The 15641-nt window shown below is 49.9% G+C and overlaps 2 protein-coding genes across 3 annotated transcripts; both read right to left on the bottom strand.

The window, feature by feature from the left end:
• Window positions 1-76: 76 nt before the first annotated feature.
• MIF4GD (MIF4G domain containing) lies at window positions 77-4128 on the bottom strand. Of its 2 annotated transcripts, XM_012578629.5 has the most exons (6): window positions 3995-4128; window positions 1991-2126; window positions 1722-1831; window positions 1284-1439; window positions 539-631; window positions 77-415 (listed from the first exon to the last, which is right to left on the bottom strand). In XM_012578629.5, the coding sequence occupies exons 2-6, from the start codon at window positions 2070-2072 to the stop codon at window positions 188-190; spliced, it is 669 nt and encodes a 222-aa protein (XP_012434083.1). In that variant the 5' UTR covers window positions 2073-2126; window positions 3995-4128; the 3' UTR covers window positions 77-187. The 2 variants fall into 2 exon arrangements, with proteins under 2 accessions (XP_012434083.1, XP_072793176.1); XM_072937075.1 differs by having other exon boundaries at window positions 77-631.
• A 977-nt stretch (window positions 4129-5105) lies between these two features.
• Window positions 5106-14454, bottom strand: SLC25A19 (solute carrier family 25 member 19). Its single transcript, XM_002190480.7, has 7 exons — window positions 14270-14454; window positions 14033-14178; window positions 13376-13531; window positions 12531-12701; window positions 11577-11760; window positions 10289-10419; window positions 5106-9084 (listed from the first exon to the last, which is right to left on the bottom strand). The coding sequence occupies exons 2-7, from the start codon at window positions 14156-14158 to the stop codon at window positions 8884-8886; spliced, it is 969 nt and encodes a 322-aa protein (XP_002190516.5). The 5' UTR covers window positions 14159-14178; window positions 14270-14454; the 3' UTR covers window positions 5106-8883.
• Window positions 14455-15641: the final 1187 nt, after the last annotated feature.

Raw genomic sequence — 15641 nt, 5'->3', positions numbered from 1 at the left:
GTGCCCTTCCCACTGCTCTGAACCACCAAAGTCAGACCAGCACCAGCTGCATCTGACAGTAAGTGCAGAGAGGCTCTAGCCAGTATAAATCCTATTTACAGGGAGTGCTAGAAAATTAATGTGAAAAATTCCAAGTTGGTACGAAGCTTGCTGGTGGAGGTGCTCGGGATTCCTCTACCTTGGGAGGTTAATCCGTCACTTCACTGTAATAATATTTCTGGGCAGCGTCCGTCATCTTCCAGTCAGCAGCCCGGAACTCGATGATCTCCAGCAGCAGGAGCTGGGACAGGGAGCTGAGCCCCTCCTGCAGAAGGAAGCCATCTCGGAGCAGGGAGAAGAGCTCGTCCATCCGCTGGGAATTCATCTTCTCCAGCTGCTCACCGATGCGGTGGAGCTGCAGGACCAAGCAGTCCACCTTCAGAAGGAAGAGCAGATGCTGAGCACAAAGCAGTGGAGGCTTCTCTGCACCCCCCGGGCTGTGCTTTTTACAGGTCCTTGGCAGGACAACAGGCACATCAGCAGCTCTCCCTGCACTCACCTCCTCCTCCTTCTGCAGGCTGTCGGGCTGTGCCAGCCGGAACAGGCAGTCGTACACGGGGTTCACCAGAGCCATCATGGGCATGTTGTTCACCTGCAAGGAGAGCGGAGCATTGTCAGCCTGGGGCCAGAAGAGCCTCTGCAGCTATTTTAAATAGTTATTCCCTTGCTCCTCTCCGAAGGAGAAGGAAGCAGGATTGTGCTGTATTGGTGGGATTTACGTCAGAGATCAGACATTTGAGTCTCCAGGAACCAGAGCAGCTGAACAAATGATGTAAAAGACATCTATTTTTAAATGTAAGCAGGTAGTCATGGGAAATACATTTGTTCCAACAGTATTTTTCCTGCCTGCAGCTCTACTTGCATCATTTTTACATCTACTCCAAGCAGAAATTCAAAGTTCACACACTGCACGAAGGCCTGAAGCCAAACTCCATCAGCAAACCCCACAGCAACTGAACCAGTCCAATCTGGAACAGCTGGGAGCAGGCAAATCATGGGACTTCAAACACCAGATACAAAATTAGGAAGCTGAAACTTTGTGACTGTTCCTGAAAACTTCCTGTGCCTCTCCAAGCCTGTAGATAGCACCAGCTCTGTCAGCATCCTTGTGCTAAAAGCCTGCTCTGGCCCCCATGGCCCTGGGGCTCTACAACACCCACCCAACACCCCTGCTCTGGTATCCTGGAATGCCCAGGCCCTCCTGGCACTCCAGGCAGCAGCAGCTGGCTGCTCCAGCTCCTTACCCTCAGGTAGTCGAAGATGTTGCAGATGAAGGTGACGTAGCAGATCCAGGCCTGCAGCGAGCGCGTGCGCAGCTCCTCCCTGTCCTTGTACTCCTGCTGCAGCCGGTTCAGCAGGCTCCTCCGGAAGATGCTCTGGCCAACTTGTTTGCTTTCTGCCTATAAGCCCACAAAAACAGGATGGATGGAGGGAACAGGGGTGCCAGAGGGGCTGGGGGATGCAGTACCACACAGATACCCTTCTGTGATTCCCAAAGAAGCAGAAAAGCTGCAACTTGCTGCCTGTGCTAGCCCACTGCTCTTCTGGATGCTGCCACTGCGTGAGGCAAGCGGCAGGACAGGAGAGGTGGGCATGTGACTGGGGCAAAGCCCTTCCTGGCCAGCCCAGAGACAAGCCACACAACAGCCCAGGTGTTTCACTGCCCAGACACGAGCTCTCACCTGGATGATGGTGTAGCAGATGCGCCCAGCCTCCTTGCTGAACACAGAGTCTTTGAGAGACTGGTCCACTATAATATTGGCCACTTTCTCCAGGTCCACATTACTGGGGTCTGCAGAGAAGAGGAATACTGTTAGGACCTAGCCCTCTTTGGGCCCTGATTGCTTTGAGGCACCTGGAAAGAAACCAAGATCTGTGCAGGGCCCAGTACAGTCACATTAAATGGTGCAGAAGCTGTGCATAGCAGAGGAGCTCATAAAAACCTGCTGACCTTTGAGGGCTGTTTTCAGCAGCTTCTGGGTCTCGGAATCGAAGGACTGTATTTTGTATTCTTCTTTGCCTGTTTCTCCCATGACTGGTTTTTCCAAGGGCAAGAGTCAGGGCAATGGATGATCTAGTCACAGTTCCTGGGGAAGGAGCACACAGAGCTTAGTTGGACAGAGGCAAGCTTTCACCCCTTTCCCATCTGGCACATTCCAGGTAGTTGAAGCACAGGCTGTTTCCTGACAAGGAAATTCCTCTTTTATTAGGGCACCAACTCTAGATCTATGCAAATCCTCATTCTCACAGCTTTCAAAGCCTTGTCTCCTACCAGCTGATCACAGAACTTCAGAGGCTTTATATTTTTCTGATATAAGAAACATGTTACAGGCAAAGCAGACTCAAAATATATGTGGCTGTATCACAGGAATGCACACACTGCTCCCTTGGGCCTTTTAAATACCAAGTCAGGAGCTTTCATATAAAAATCTGGGAAGAATCAAAGCCAGTACAAAAGCATCCAACTCACACTCACCAGAGCACCTCTACTGCACCACAGCCAGGCTTCCTCAGCTCCTAGCACGACACAGCAAACTCAGCAGCCAAATCCCCAAGAGCAATAGCTCCCATCTCTCTCATCCCTCTGTAGCACTAACAGTGCTCCTAATGAGTATCTAGATTGATTTTCTTCTGCTTCATGATATGTTGAAGACAGCAAGAGGGTACGCACGGCACAGAGAGGAAGGACTTGCTTTGATTCACACAGGATCTGATGGATGGAAAGGCAGGGCTGGCCAGACCGGCAGTACAAACAGGAGAAGGCAATCGTCCAAATGAGTTTTGCCAACTCGTCGAAATTCCTCGGCTATTACTCACCCCTCTCTGCAAACACGTCCCTACCCAGATCAAAGCCCAAGAGCCTTTAGGGGCATGGGACAGGTACCCTGGGCAGTCCCCTCACATAGAGCATAACAGTAACTCAGAGCAGAGAGCAACCCCATGAGGGTGACCACCTGCCGACGCTGCTCTCACAGCCAAAGCTCTCACCTACCCTGCGACTGGGGCAGAGGTTTCTTTCCCAGAGGGATTCACAAGCAGTTGGGTGCCCTCCGTGCCATGACTAGTTGGCAAACACCTTCCTAGCCGACCTCTCCTCTCTCTGCATCTGCACTCACGCCATGCTGCACTGCCAGTGGAGCAGCCCGAGATCAGCAGCAGCCCCGTGTCCCGCCAGCAGCATCTGCACGCAGCAGGACCCCGGCGAGAGGCAGCGCCCGAAGCAGCGCAGCGGGAAGCGGCCGAGCCCGTCCGGCAGCGTCTGTGCCGCCGCCCGGCCCCTGTCCCGGGGCTTCCGCCCCACGGCTCCCTGGAATGGCCACGGCTGCTTTGAACTGCTGTGCCAAATAACCCTGCCAGAGCAAACCACGGCGTGCGAACACTGAGCCAGCCCAGGGCTCGCCTGCACTAGAGACCCTCCTGCCAGCACCACCTTATCGGAAGGGCTGGTGGCAGTGGGTGACACGGGACACCTGTGAGTACCGACTGCTCCTCTGCCACTGGCCCGTGCTAGACGAGCGGTCCCGGGGGCTGACACGGCGGGGGTCAGCAGCCTCAATCTGCCGGTGATCCACCAGCTCAGGTGCCAGGGCACCTGTGACCTGCAGGGTCACACCTGGCAGCATGGGCTGGACAAATCCTGGCCACTGCAAGGAGAGGGAGAAGAGCAGAGTCTCCTCTGCCACCCCATAGTGTCTGCAGCAGGGGCTGTACCAGTCCCCGGAACCCCCAGCGCATCCCTGCCGAGCCGCAAGTGGAACCCCAGCATCGAGACGCCTCTTGCCCGGGGCAGCTGGACCACCGGACCCGCCTCCCGTGTCCAGCCCCGCGGTTGGCACAAGCCCAAGGGGCACCGGACGGAGAAAGAGGCGGATCCCGGGGAAAGGCGGATCCCGGGGAAAGCAGCCCCCGCGCTGCCCCGGACAGGGCAGGGGGAGCCGGGCACCGCCCCACCGACCTGCCGGCCGCCCCCGCTGTGTCCTCCGGCCGCCGGGACATCGCCGGCACCTCCCGAGCCCCGCTCCCTCCCGGCACGGCCCAGGTTTCCTCTTAGGTCATTTCCTCGGCCGAGCCGGGGGAGGGCCGGGCCGGGCTGGGCCGGGCGGGAGAGCGGCGGCAGCGCCACCGCCTGCGAGCGCCGGGGCACGGCGGGCTGCTCCTGGGGAAATCCTGGGCTTCCCGGGCACGGCCGGCTGCTCCTCGGGAAATCCTGGGCTTCCCGGGCACGGCCGGCCGCTCCTCGGGAAATCCTGGGCTTCCCGGGCACGGCGGCTGCTCCTCGGGAAATCCTGGGCTTCCCGGGCACGGCCGGTTTCACCCCCGGCACCCTCCCGGGCACGGCCGCTGCTTCTCCGACTCCCCCCAACCAGGGGATCGCGGGCAGCACTCACCCCTCTGCCCCGGTCCCCCGCGGGGCTGTCCCGGAGCTCTGCGGGTGACAACGGCATGAATTCCGCCCTTCCCTCCGAGTCAGGGCATACTGCAGCCGAATGGTATAAAAAATGAGTAGAAAAAAGGTCAGGAAAGAGGAGAGGCACTAAACCAACGCACTGCAACAACAGCTGAGTATGGTATGTAACACATTTCACGTTTTTTCTCTCAAATCTCAACCATTTCATAAGGGAAGACCCCGCAGGGGGAGAAGCCTTCACCGCAGAGCAGGCAGGCTGCTGAAACCAGGGACTGGCTGAGGGAGCACAGAACGAACAGCTTAGGAATATTTTCTGTAGCACTACATGGCCTGGCTGGATACAAAGAAAGCCTGAACTCAGCCACCGGAGGTGTGAGGCTCAGGACTGACAATCACAGCTCCAAAAGCCCCTCTAGGACACAGCAGTAGGACTGGGCTGCAAAAATCCCTCTTGGCTGATGCCTTTTGGTGCAGTTCTCAACAGAGACGATACAGTTCTGCCTACGGCTGAGGGGCGCACACAAAGTCCAAATGGCTCCTGTTGCCCTATGCTCTGGGCCCTGATTATCCTTCTTTTCAGGCAGCAGGAGGGCCACAATGTTCCTGCGGGGTCCAGCACAAGCATGAAGAGGAAAGGAATAAATCAACTGCAGCGAGCCACTGTATAAGAAAATATTTAATGTACCTTGTCTTAAAGGTATGCACACACTGTGCGTGTTGTGCTCAGATGCTTTCATGAAACAGCAGCTGCAAAAGATCCACTCAGTCAACACAGCAAAGTGCCACAGTTACAGTTTCTACATCACAAGAGAAACTTAAATCCGAATTAAATACTATCTATTCCAGTCCCAACTGGAACATAATAAATGAATAAACATTCATTTATAGTCAAAAAGGATGCTGTGCAGCTCTGGATGAGTATCCTGAGAGTGGGACTGTCCTAGGAACTTGGTGAGCCAGCCAGCATTGCAGGAACCAGCATGTTCCTCGCAGATTTTGTGCATCTGAAGCTAGCTCAGTGCCATGGTGGAGCTGCAAACAGCTGGGGCACAACTACTCACCAACCCTCTGCCTGCTAAGGAGCTTTTAGACGTTCTCATGGTAAAAGGCACTAGCAGAAAACAAACACAACTGCTGAGCAGCTTGTGAGGTGAACTGCAGGCAAATCCCTGATGACAGGATTAGCTTGGGAAGAAATCCCAACGGCCAAAATCAGCCAAGTCTCACAGGGAGGCATTTGCCATGTTGTGTCACTTCACACTGAACGGGAGCACACAGCTTCCAAGAGTGTATCTGTCCCAGCACCCGGGAGAACAAGGTGTCCACAGATCTCTCCCATCTCCTGCTCCTCTAATTCTAAGAGACTTGGCTCCTAACAGCATGTGTTTTACCAGAGCAGCTTAAGAAATAAGACCTTTCCTCCTAATGCTTCATTCAGCTTCAATCCCACAGAGAAATCAACACTCCTCTTGACAGTGCTTTCCCCAGCAAAGTGCACATGAGAAATCTATGAGGGACAGGTGCTGCTGATCAGAGATGAAGAAGTGATTGTTGGATGCAGCTCCTAATATTGTTGAGGTTGTCACATCTTTCTCCCTCTCACTGGAAGCCCAGATGCCTTTATGGGCCTGTAACATTTGTGACTCACAGCCTAAAGGCCTCTGACCAGGGAGTGTCTATGGATATTCTCAGTTCAGTCAGAGAGAAAAAGAGAAAAATTTCTGCCAGGCTAAGCCTGGGAAAAAGTCTGGGAGGAATGTAAACAATTATTATCTCTCTTTCTGTTCATGTTGTTTCTGGATATGTTCTACCACCGTGTGCTGTTTTCACTTTGAGACTGACCATGTTTCACCTTAGTGATCCTGGTTATAAAAGAGGAACACTACTTGTTAATAAAGTTCATTCTTTGCCTTCTGAAGATGGAGTCTCATTATTCCCATCCCTGCCTCAACAGCGACAAGTGTCTCTTCCACAGCCTGGACCAGACAGGCACAACTTAAACTCCAGCTTTGCCATCTGTTGGGTGGAGGCAAGCTCAGTTAATGCAGAGTGAAGGAAAAAACAACCCCAGAGAGGAAAACCTGCTCCATATGCTCCAGTGCTGCCCATACCAGCATCACCCCAAACTCCACAGCACCCTCGAGGAATGACATCTTAACAGAGCACAGGTTTTCCTGTTCTTTCCTGCTGCTGAGTTCCCAGCCAGTTTCGCCTTATTTTGTGTGGTTTAACAGCAGCTCTTTGACAAAAAATGGAAAACAATTCCTGCATGTTTAGACAGGATGGATGAGTCCCCATTTCCTACGGAAGCCTAGGTCAGCACTGAATATTTTCTGCTCTGGCCTGCCCCTGCTAACCATGACGGCATTCCTCTCACCAGCAACAAAACAGTAACAAAGCCAACCTATTTATGTCGGGTTTGAAAAGAGACACTTCTCTCCCTCAGAAGGATGTCATGAGGCTGAGTTCATTACTCCTTATCATGTCTTTCCAAGAACAACAAGTGAACAATAAACAAAGGCTAAACATTGTTAAGAAGATTGAGGAATCTCAGAAGAACCTAAATAACACAGGAAAATGACAATAGGATTGAGGCACTAGGAGCAACTCTGTATTTCCTGCATTTTCTGCTCTAAACAAAATGGCCATTCTTAGACTATATGCAGCTCTCTCTTCCTCTTTAGAAAACTCACATATTGACCTCCTGCCTGACACTGACACTGCTCAATGAACTTAATTTTACACAGCTCAGTCACCTGCAGGCCACTTTGTATTCCAAGGTCTCAAACCCATAGCAGACATAAAGTTATTCAGCCTGGGCTTGCAAGGAATTTCTCCAGATACTTCAGCCACCAGAGAAGCAGCTGTTTGTTAAAAACAGCCTCTCACAATAGCTCAGGCTAAGTGAGCAATGCTGATATGCTCAAAATTGCCAGGAGAAGTTGCGTCAATGGAATGGAATTGGTCACGCTGGAATCTGGCCAGACCATTTGGGATTAACACCCTGAATACTGCAAAAGAGCTGGGGAAAGCTCTGTGTTTAAAAACCATCAAACCATCCTCCAAATAACTGCAGTGCTCTGCCTTATCCACCCCTTGCAGATGACTAACATGCTTTTTGTATGGCAGGGCTGGGAACCCTACCTTCCACACCAGTGCAGCCACACCCTGCTAGGCTTGAAAAAACACAGCATAAAAGAGGAGGAAGAAAGTAATTTTCCTCTTTTCCACTGTTACGTAAATCAGAGTTGTTGGTAGGTTGTTTTATTGTTTTTTTTACCCACGTGTAAAACCTTTGAAACTCCAGAAAAACACTTTTCCATCTCTAATTCAATCATCCATGTGAAACAGCAACTCAGCCAGCCAATTCCCATTTGATGTTCATTCCTTTCACTTCAGCAAATCTTGTCAAAACATTTTCATCTGCTATCACCAGTGCAGGACTCAGGTTCTGAAGTATTTTGAGGCTGCTACAGAAATACTTGTTATACACATTCAGAGGTGATATTAAATAAATAATGATTTTTAAAAATTACTAGTTTCCACAGGACTTTCATTATTCCAGCTTAGAATAATAGTTTCTTAACTCTATACAGCATTTGTTTACTCACTGCTTTGAAGCAAAGCACCCTGAAGTAAAAATATAGTTTGTGCGTTGAATCCCCTCAGAGTGGGGCTCTCGATATGCAGGTTTGCTTGTAAAAAGTGTGAGTGAGGCACTGCAAATCCCTAAGAGATGTATGGCCAGACACTCAGGAAGAGAAAAGGGAATTCAGCATACAATCAAGTTCACTGGAGTTAAAGGAAAAACAAGTCTGACCCAGCACGATCAGAGACGATGCTGTGTTTAAGATGACAGAGAATGCTCAGCTAGCAAGTGGTGACCAAGAAGCAGCGACGGAAAGGAAAACTGAGGGTCTGTGCACTAATGTGGCTTTACCTGATTTCACACCAACAGGACAGAGAGACCTGTGCAACACTGAGACAAGAATCTGGAGCAACCAGCAGGCACAGAGCAAAGGAATAAAGCTGTGCAGATGCAGTGCTAGGAAGTGGTGTTTGCTTGGTTAAGCAGCACTAGGCCGGGCCAGAATCCCCCCTCTGGGATCCAGGGCAAGCTCAGGGATTCACCCACTTTATTGGCTGCTTTTCCAGAGCACAGGCATTGCTAGGGAATGGTCTGTTGTTTCCCCCTCTCCCTACTAAATGTGCACTGATAGGAGACAGAAAGTGCTCTGTTGAATGGCTCCCAGCCAAGCAGTTCAGTGTCTCCAGCAGAACTGCAGTGGCCTTCTCCTTCTGTTTGGTCCCAGGAGGTGATTCCCCACAGGCTGGGGGAGCTCTGGGAGCTCTGACATTTCCAACATGCTCTTGACAGAGCAAGGCTATCAGTCTCCCCTCCTGAGGAAAACAGCAGGCAGCCACACACATCCCTTTCAGCCTTCCTTCCTCTTCGTGCTGTCAGGGCTCTTCAGGGCACACAGGAGGCCGCAGAACAGCTCATACCAAAAGAAGATGAGGCCAGAGGAGAAGGCAGCCTTCAGCAAACTGGGAGAGAGGCCTTTGAAAAACCCACCTGGGCCCTCCTCTCGCATGATCTGCGTCATGCAGTCCAGGAAACCCCCATATGTCCGTACCTGAGAGAGGAATGGCGACAAGGTTAAAGAAGAAAACTTCAGGACAACTGGAAAAAACCACAAAGATCCCCAAACTATACCACAGAAACATTATCTTGACATGCAGCCTGGAGATGCCTTTCTGGATAATATAATAACTAACTGAAAGTTTCAGAGACCATTTAGAGAGAGCAGGATAGAAAAAATGTGGACATACAGCATCAGCAATGGTTTATGCACATCATTCACTGAATGGCTGTAAAACCTCTGCATGCAACAACAGCATGATTTTTAAATTTATGGCACAGGTTTGTGAAGTCATTATTTCGGATTGTGCAGCTGTTGTTTTCTATTACCTTCACTGTCTAAGAAGGAAAAAATGTTGAGTTTTCTGACAGAAAGCAGCACAGCGACAGCATGTAGAAGTTTCCCAATTAGCTGTCTGCATGTTGTCACATTACACTGTGCAGTTTTAACATCTTGTGACACATCAATGCTAAGAGCAAATTCTGCATCTTACTGCAAGAGGAAAAGCATCCAATGCAATGGGCTGAGACATCAAAATCCTATTCCAGAGTTTCTTGGAGTACAGACTGATTTCCTTCTCAGATGCAAGGAATTTTAAGGAAAATAGAAAATTTCCACATTTCATGGAAAAAAAAGAGAAAGTTCCTTGAAAGATCTATACCTGTCTTCAAGTGTATTTCAAGGCGGTAATAATGGTGCTGAAGAACACCAGAGTATTTAATTTGTTTTGAATTTCAGGCTATTCTCATATATAAAACACATGTTGAACACTTGGTGCTTATTTCTTGTGTCAAAATATTAATTGCAGAAGAGGAGCCTGACAGCCAGGTGACCCCAGCACAAAGCCAATGTCATCCTCTGCTAGTAATCTGGTTCTGAATCAGAAAAACCAAGCTGCAACTAGAAAAGTAAAGTAAATCAAAAGCCCTTTGCCTGCCTGACTCATCCCCAGCTCCAAGACACAGTTGATGGAGAGGGATGACAAGCCAGAGCAAAGGTATATTGGACAGGTCCCTCCTGGGACCTATCATAAAATAAACCCAGTACGTTAATGTATAAATTCACATTATTAAATGAGACCACTGCTCGCTGGGAGCTCCCAACCCAAACATGAACTCAACAGGTACCACTGGTGGATTGTTGCTGCATTCCAGTGCACTGGACTAGCCCATACTCAGGAAAATCCAGCATTTCTCACCTGCCCAAAGGCTGCCCGAGCGTGCTCAAAGCCACCCACTTGCAGTCGCTTTTTGACCACATCCAAAGGGTACGTGAGGCTTTTGCTGACAACTCCAGCACAGCTGCCACAGACAAGGTTTTTAATGTTGGCTGAGAAGCAGAAAGGGAAAAGGATAACAAGGAGGAAAAAAAGAGGATTATCAGGGAATTCTGATTAAAGACCAAAAGAGCTAAGTTAAAAATCACTTTTCACAAGAAGTAAGGTTAAAAAAGTCCTTTGAAGTTACATCACCTCTTCTGCAATAGTTTCAGCCAAAGAATCTCACGCTTTATTTTTTCAGGTTTGCAATGCCTGTTGGAATCAGAGGACTCACTCCTCTTGGTCTGTTACACTGACTTATGGTTTTGCTCTGCTCAAAAAACCCCAATTCCCAGTCACCAGACAACTTGCTGCCAGTGGATGAGTTTTCATGGCCTCCCCCAGTAAAAGCCTGATGAGTGGAAATCTTGCACCCCTGACTGCTCAGGCTGATGTATTCTGGATTGGAATATCTCAAGCTGACACTGTCTGATGATTTCAGAGGTTTGTGGGAAATGAGTTCTGTATTAGACTTTTTCCTGACAAACATGACGTCCCAGCACAAAACCACCATCAGCCTCTGCCAGTTAAAATTAAATATGCAGACTTATAGTGAAAAGTCTGTTCATCTGGTGAAGAAATTCCATTGAGGAACAAAGTCATGCTGCTTGCTGCATTCCTCTTGCTCAAGGAGGCACAGGTATCTAGAACTGCCAATGTGGCAGGTTGCATCAGGATGAGGTTCTCTTACAATGGAGCTAGAAATTAACAAAAAAATATCAAATCAAGAGCCTGGCAGCTTTAAATTAGAGTAAATGAATCCTCATCCCTGAGAGCTGTGCTGTAATCTGCAGGCAGGTTTACTACAGAAATCCAAGAGTCCAGTCCCCACAGCACTAATGAAACAGCAAGATTATGGCAGGACTGTCTTCCCACAGTATCAGTAATGTGACACTGTTAAAGGAAGAGCACCCTGGCCTGTGGCACTTCACTTTCCCATCCACCCACTTTCATCATGGTTATTGTACAATGGGAGCTGTTTGTAACCTCTGCTGTACTTAATTTGGCATTTCCCTGCAGGGGTAAAAATGAGAGGTGGGAAATTGAGACACTTTTCAGATGTTGCATCAAAAAATGTGAAAGGACTAACAGAGCTTACATCAGTCACCCAAACTAGCACTCATTTCATTATCTCTGGACTACAACCATCACTGTCCCAAGTTCCTACCTCTATTCTTTGCTTCAGCTGGAATCGCCCATTTGGAAAACTGCTGCAGGATGTTATAGAAGAAGAACTGGAGACCAGCATATGGGAAGATAGCAATGAGTGTGGGGGTCAAACCTCTGTAGAAAGTCCGAGGCCCTTCTGTCTGGTACATGGTCACCACTGCATGGCGAAGGCTGAGGTAAATCTGAACAACAAGGAAGAGGCTGAGTGACTTTCCAGTGAACTTAAAAACAGCAAACCAAAGGTCAGGTCATTTCCCAGTAATGGGTATAGGAATTTCCCACTGCCCAAAATACAACTGACTGTCTTCAGCACAAAGTGATGAGCAAGGTGATTTTCCACACCCTCACAGTGTTCTCTGCTAAGCCCTTGTGACTTAACAGAAACAAGGCATGGAGCTGAGTCCTGAGACCACCTGCATCACAGACATGATTATTTCTCTTCTAGCAGTTCTTAACTCCTGCAACACAATTAATATAATACGTACTGTAATTCTACTGCAGACTAAATACAGAAATGGCTCTGATACAAATCTATCCCATTATTACACACCTAGTTAGCACAGAGACCAATTCTTGTGTAAATAAGAACACGAAACACAGGTGAAAAGGTGACTAGTTTCAAGTAGCATCCCCATCATTATCTAAACATGACTCTAGTTTCAAAAATGCAACGTTCAACAGTCTGGGGAGTGGGTTCTATAAAACGCCAACAGCCAAAGCAAAAAACTGAGTTATCCTGTTAAGGACAGTTTCTCGTTTCTGCATCACCTTCAGGATCAGAAGCACCAAAACACAATTAGGAAAGCTGTGCCAACAGCACGAAGGATAACTTGGCAACAGTGCAAACACTGGCCGTAACAGCACCTCCTCCTTCATTTTAACCCACAGTGCTTTCAAACCTCCTGCATCCTCAGAGCTGTGAAATATTGCAGCATGGAGTGCTAAGCCTCACCTTTGGCTCACCCTGGGCAGCAAAGCGGGTGCGCAGCGTGTCCACAGGGTGGACTGCGACCGTGGCCGTGCAGGCAGCCAGGCCCCCACAGACCAGGTGCACGAAGGAGTCACGGGCTTTGAAGGAGGTGGCCTTGTGCACCAGCTCCGTCAGGCTCTCGAACGCCATGAACTTGCAGAAACAAAAGCACATGGGTCAGGAAACCGAATCCTTATGACTCACACAGGTTCCCCACTCCTCTCTCATTTCACCAACAGCTCCACCCCTCCCCGCTTGTTACTACCTTCTATGTCCTTCAAAAGTCCTCCCAAACTTGCAACGTGTAAAAATCACTAAGCACCCCGGGGAATGCTTGGGATACTCTGGTGTCTGACACTTCTGCTAATTCTTGCATTTAGAGTAGTGAAAAACTCATTTTAATGTTCTGTGTCTCCAGAAGAGTGTTTGCTATATCACAGATATGCTTTCCTTTACCCTTTCAGCCACTGCTCCTAAAGCAGTTACTAATGTTTTACACAGTGCTGTGTAAAACACCCTCATCAGCTTCTTTGATTTTTTTTCCTAACAAGCCCTTAGGGTGACAGCATGACTAGAAGGAAAAAACTGCCCAGGCTTGGGGCATGAACAGCTAAGCCAAATGTCAGGAGTATACAGGGCTTATCTATGACACTAGATACAGACAGAGCTCAGTGCTCCAGTCTATTCAGTCAGCTCAGGAATATTAGGAATTATTCACCAGCTTTCTACAACTATACATCCTTCCCACTCCTGAACATAGATGGTCTGAGGGAGCAGAGCAGTGTTCTGGGTACACAGTTTGCCCAGGTGATGCCTGGTGCCCTCACCTGAACAGCTCCGAAGCCAATGGAAAGGAACTGAGCGGGAACATGGCCCTTCCAGAAGGCTGTCAAGCCCTCCTCCCCAAAGATGCGCTGCACAGCTTGCAGGATGCCGTGGTACTTGGCCGTGGGGTTTCTGGAGGAGAGCTGCTCAATCTGGAGCTGGAGGAAATGGAGAAAATATTTTCAGTCTCATCCTTCAACACTGGTTCAAGTGTCCAGTTCAGGAATTCACAACCCTGTCAGCCAGCCAATGCTAAGGGATGACATTCTGTCTTCCCAGAGAACCACATTCAGATATGACTGGGATGTTGTTTATGAAGGACTCTAAAAGAATAAAAATGTGCATGAACACAAAGATAAGCAGGAGGGATGATGGTGAAATTCAGTCAGAGAGTGTAAGTCATTCACAAACACAGAAAGAGAACAAACTCTGAGAAACACAAGATTCCATTCCCACACAAGTTAAGTTGTATAAATAGAAGTGGTGGACACAAGATAGCCCTACTTCCTTGCATAACCTGAACACAACTTAGGTGAGGCCTGACGAGCAGATTTAGTACTCTCTGGCTGCACAGGCGACCTGTTCACCCAGGACAGGATCAGCTCTGTCCCTGACAGGCTCTCTCACCCCTGCCCCCGGGCACGCCGCGACTGAGGTACCTGAAAGCGGATCTTGAGCACGTCCAAGGGGCTGACAAGGACCCGAGTGACCAAGCCAGACGCTGATCCTGCTGCGGCCGCTTCCACCGTGGACACGCACGTGGCTTCGGGGTCGTACCCCACCATGCCTGCCGGCTGCTCCCAGCCTAGGCAGGGCACAGCAGCGGTGAGCCCGACCCCACAGTCCCCTCACGCCGAGGCCCACAGCCCCCTCCGCACCCCGCACTCCCTCCTCACCCCACGGGACACACAGATGCCCCTCTGCATCACTCCCTCTGCCCCGCTCGTGGCAGCCACCAGCGCGGGGAGGCCGAGCCGAGCCGAGCCGAGCCGAGCCGGGCCCGGTGGCACCGGGACTGTCCGGCCCTGGGCCGATCCCGCCGCGCCGCCTCACCCGCTGCCGGCGGCTCCGCACCGCGCCTGCGCGCCGCGGGGGCTGCTGGGACATGTAGTCCCGGGCACGGCGCCCACAGCCAGCGGGACGCGGCCCTCAGCGCAGCGCGGCTCGGCGAGCCAGCCCTGTCAGCCACACCGGCACCGAGAGACGCACCCAGGCTTTCCTTACACACCCCCAGGCACGGGGACAACTCCCTGGGCTGCCCGTTCCAGCGTCCAATCACCCTTTCCGTGAATAAATTCTTCCTCATGTCCTAAAGCTGCCCTGGTGCAGTTTAAGATTATGTCCAGTCACTTGTTACCTCGGAGAAGAGCCCGACTCCCACCTGGCTGCACCCTCTTATCAGGGAGCTGTAGAGAGCAAAAAGGTCAGCCCTGGACATTCCCTTCTCCAGGTTAAACAAGCCCAGCTCCCTCAGCCCTGCCTCAGACACTCCTGATCCACACTCTTCCCCAGAGTAAAGACCAAAAGAGCTAAGTTAAAAATCACTTTTCACAAGAAGTAAGGTTAAAAAAGTCCTTTGAAGTTACATCACCTCTTGTCTGGTCCCACGAGCCAGGGCTGTGAGAGGGGAAGGTCAGCACACAGCCCACACTGCCCTCAGCACCACTCCCACCGCCACCTCCACCTCACACAACCACAAACCAACAAACCTTGTTTGATAAAGCACAGGGGAAGTTGTATTTTAAAGCAACCTACAGTAAAACTCCACTTCGAGCAACATGTGCTGCTACAGCATTACAAAAAAAGCCAAGCACTTCAAGCCACACTGTGAATTTTCTGTAATGACTTCTGCAACATAAAAAAAAAAAAAAAAAAGGACCTAATTGTAGAAATATCCAGGCATTTCCACCTTGACATCATCAGTATTTAAGCATAATAACTGTTAAAAAACCCACTCAAAACTCCCATGTAGACCTTTTCCTATTGTCTGTTAACATTGACTACAACATTAATGCTCACAGGAACTTTCTGACCATCAGAAAAGCTTGGGAGAAGCTGCAGAGAGCTGCACACACACCTTGTTAGCCCAACAGAGCCGTTCTTCTTCAGGTAACAGAAGTGAACAGTCTGCAGGGCCCTGATGGAGAAGATCCAAAGCCACAACAGCCTGAACCTGGCTGCTGCACTTACACTCCCCCTTCCAGCAAAAGCCTCCAGAAGTGTCTGAACTACAAGCTTGGTCACAGCCTGGTCAGTTAACTGAAATAA

This window comes from Taeniopygia guttata, chromosome 18 (assembly GCF_048771995.1).
Source record: "Taeniopygia guttata chromosome 18, bTaeGut7.mat, whole genome shotgun sequence".
Lineage (NCBI taxonomy): Eukaryota > Metazoa > Chordata > Aves > Passeriformes > Estrildidae > Taeniopygia > Taeniopygia guttata.
The sequence above is the reverse complement of the archived record's forward strand: the minus strand, read 5'-3'. Positions and strand labels throughout refer to the sequence as shown.

Excerpts from the sequence above, each read along its gene's own strand:
- SLC25A19 (XM_002190480.7), bottom strand. The coding sequence starts at position 14,158 with ATGGTGGGGTACGACCCCGAAGCCACGTGCGTGTCCACGGTGGAAGCG. Across the intron at positions 13,532-14,032 it reads TGCTCAAGATCCGCTTTCAG|CTCCAGATTGAGCAGCTCTC; the intron begins GTACCTCAGTCG and ends CATTTCCTCCAG. Across the intron at positions 9,085-10,288 it reads CTCGGGCAGCCTTTGGGCAG|GTACGGACATATGGGGGTTT; the intron begins GTGAGAAATGCT and ends TTCCTCTCTCAG.
- MIF4GD (XM_072937075.1), bottom strand. The coding sequence starts at position 2,072 with ATGGGAGAAACAGGCAAAGAAGAATACAAAATACAGTCCTTCGATTCC. Across the intron at positions 1,832-1,990 it reads GCTGAAAACAGCCCTCAAAG|ACCCCAGTAATGTGGACCTG; the intron begins GTCAGCAGGTTT and ends TCTTCTCTGCAG. Across the intron at positions 632-1,283 it reads ACATCTTCGACTACCTGAGG|GTGAACAACATGCCCATGAT; the intron begins GTAAGGAGCTGG and ends CTCTCCTTGCAG.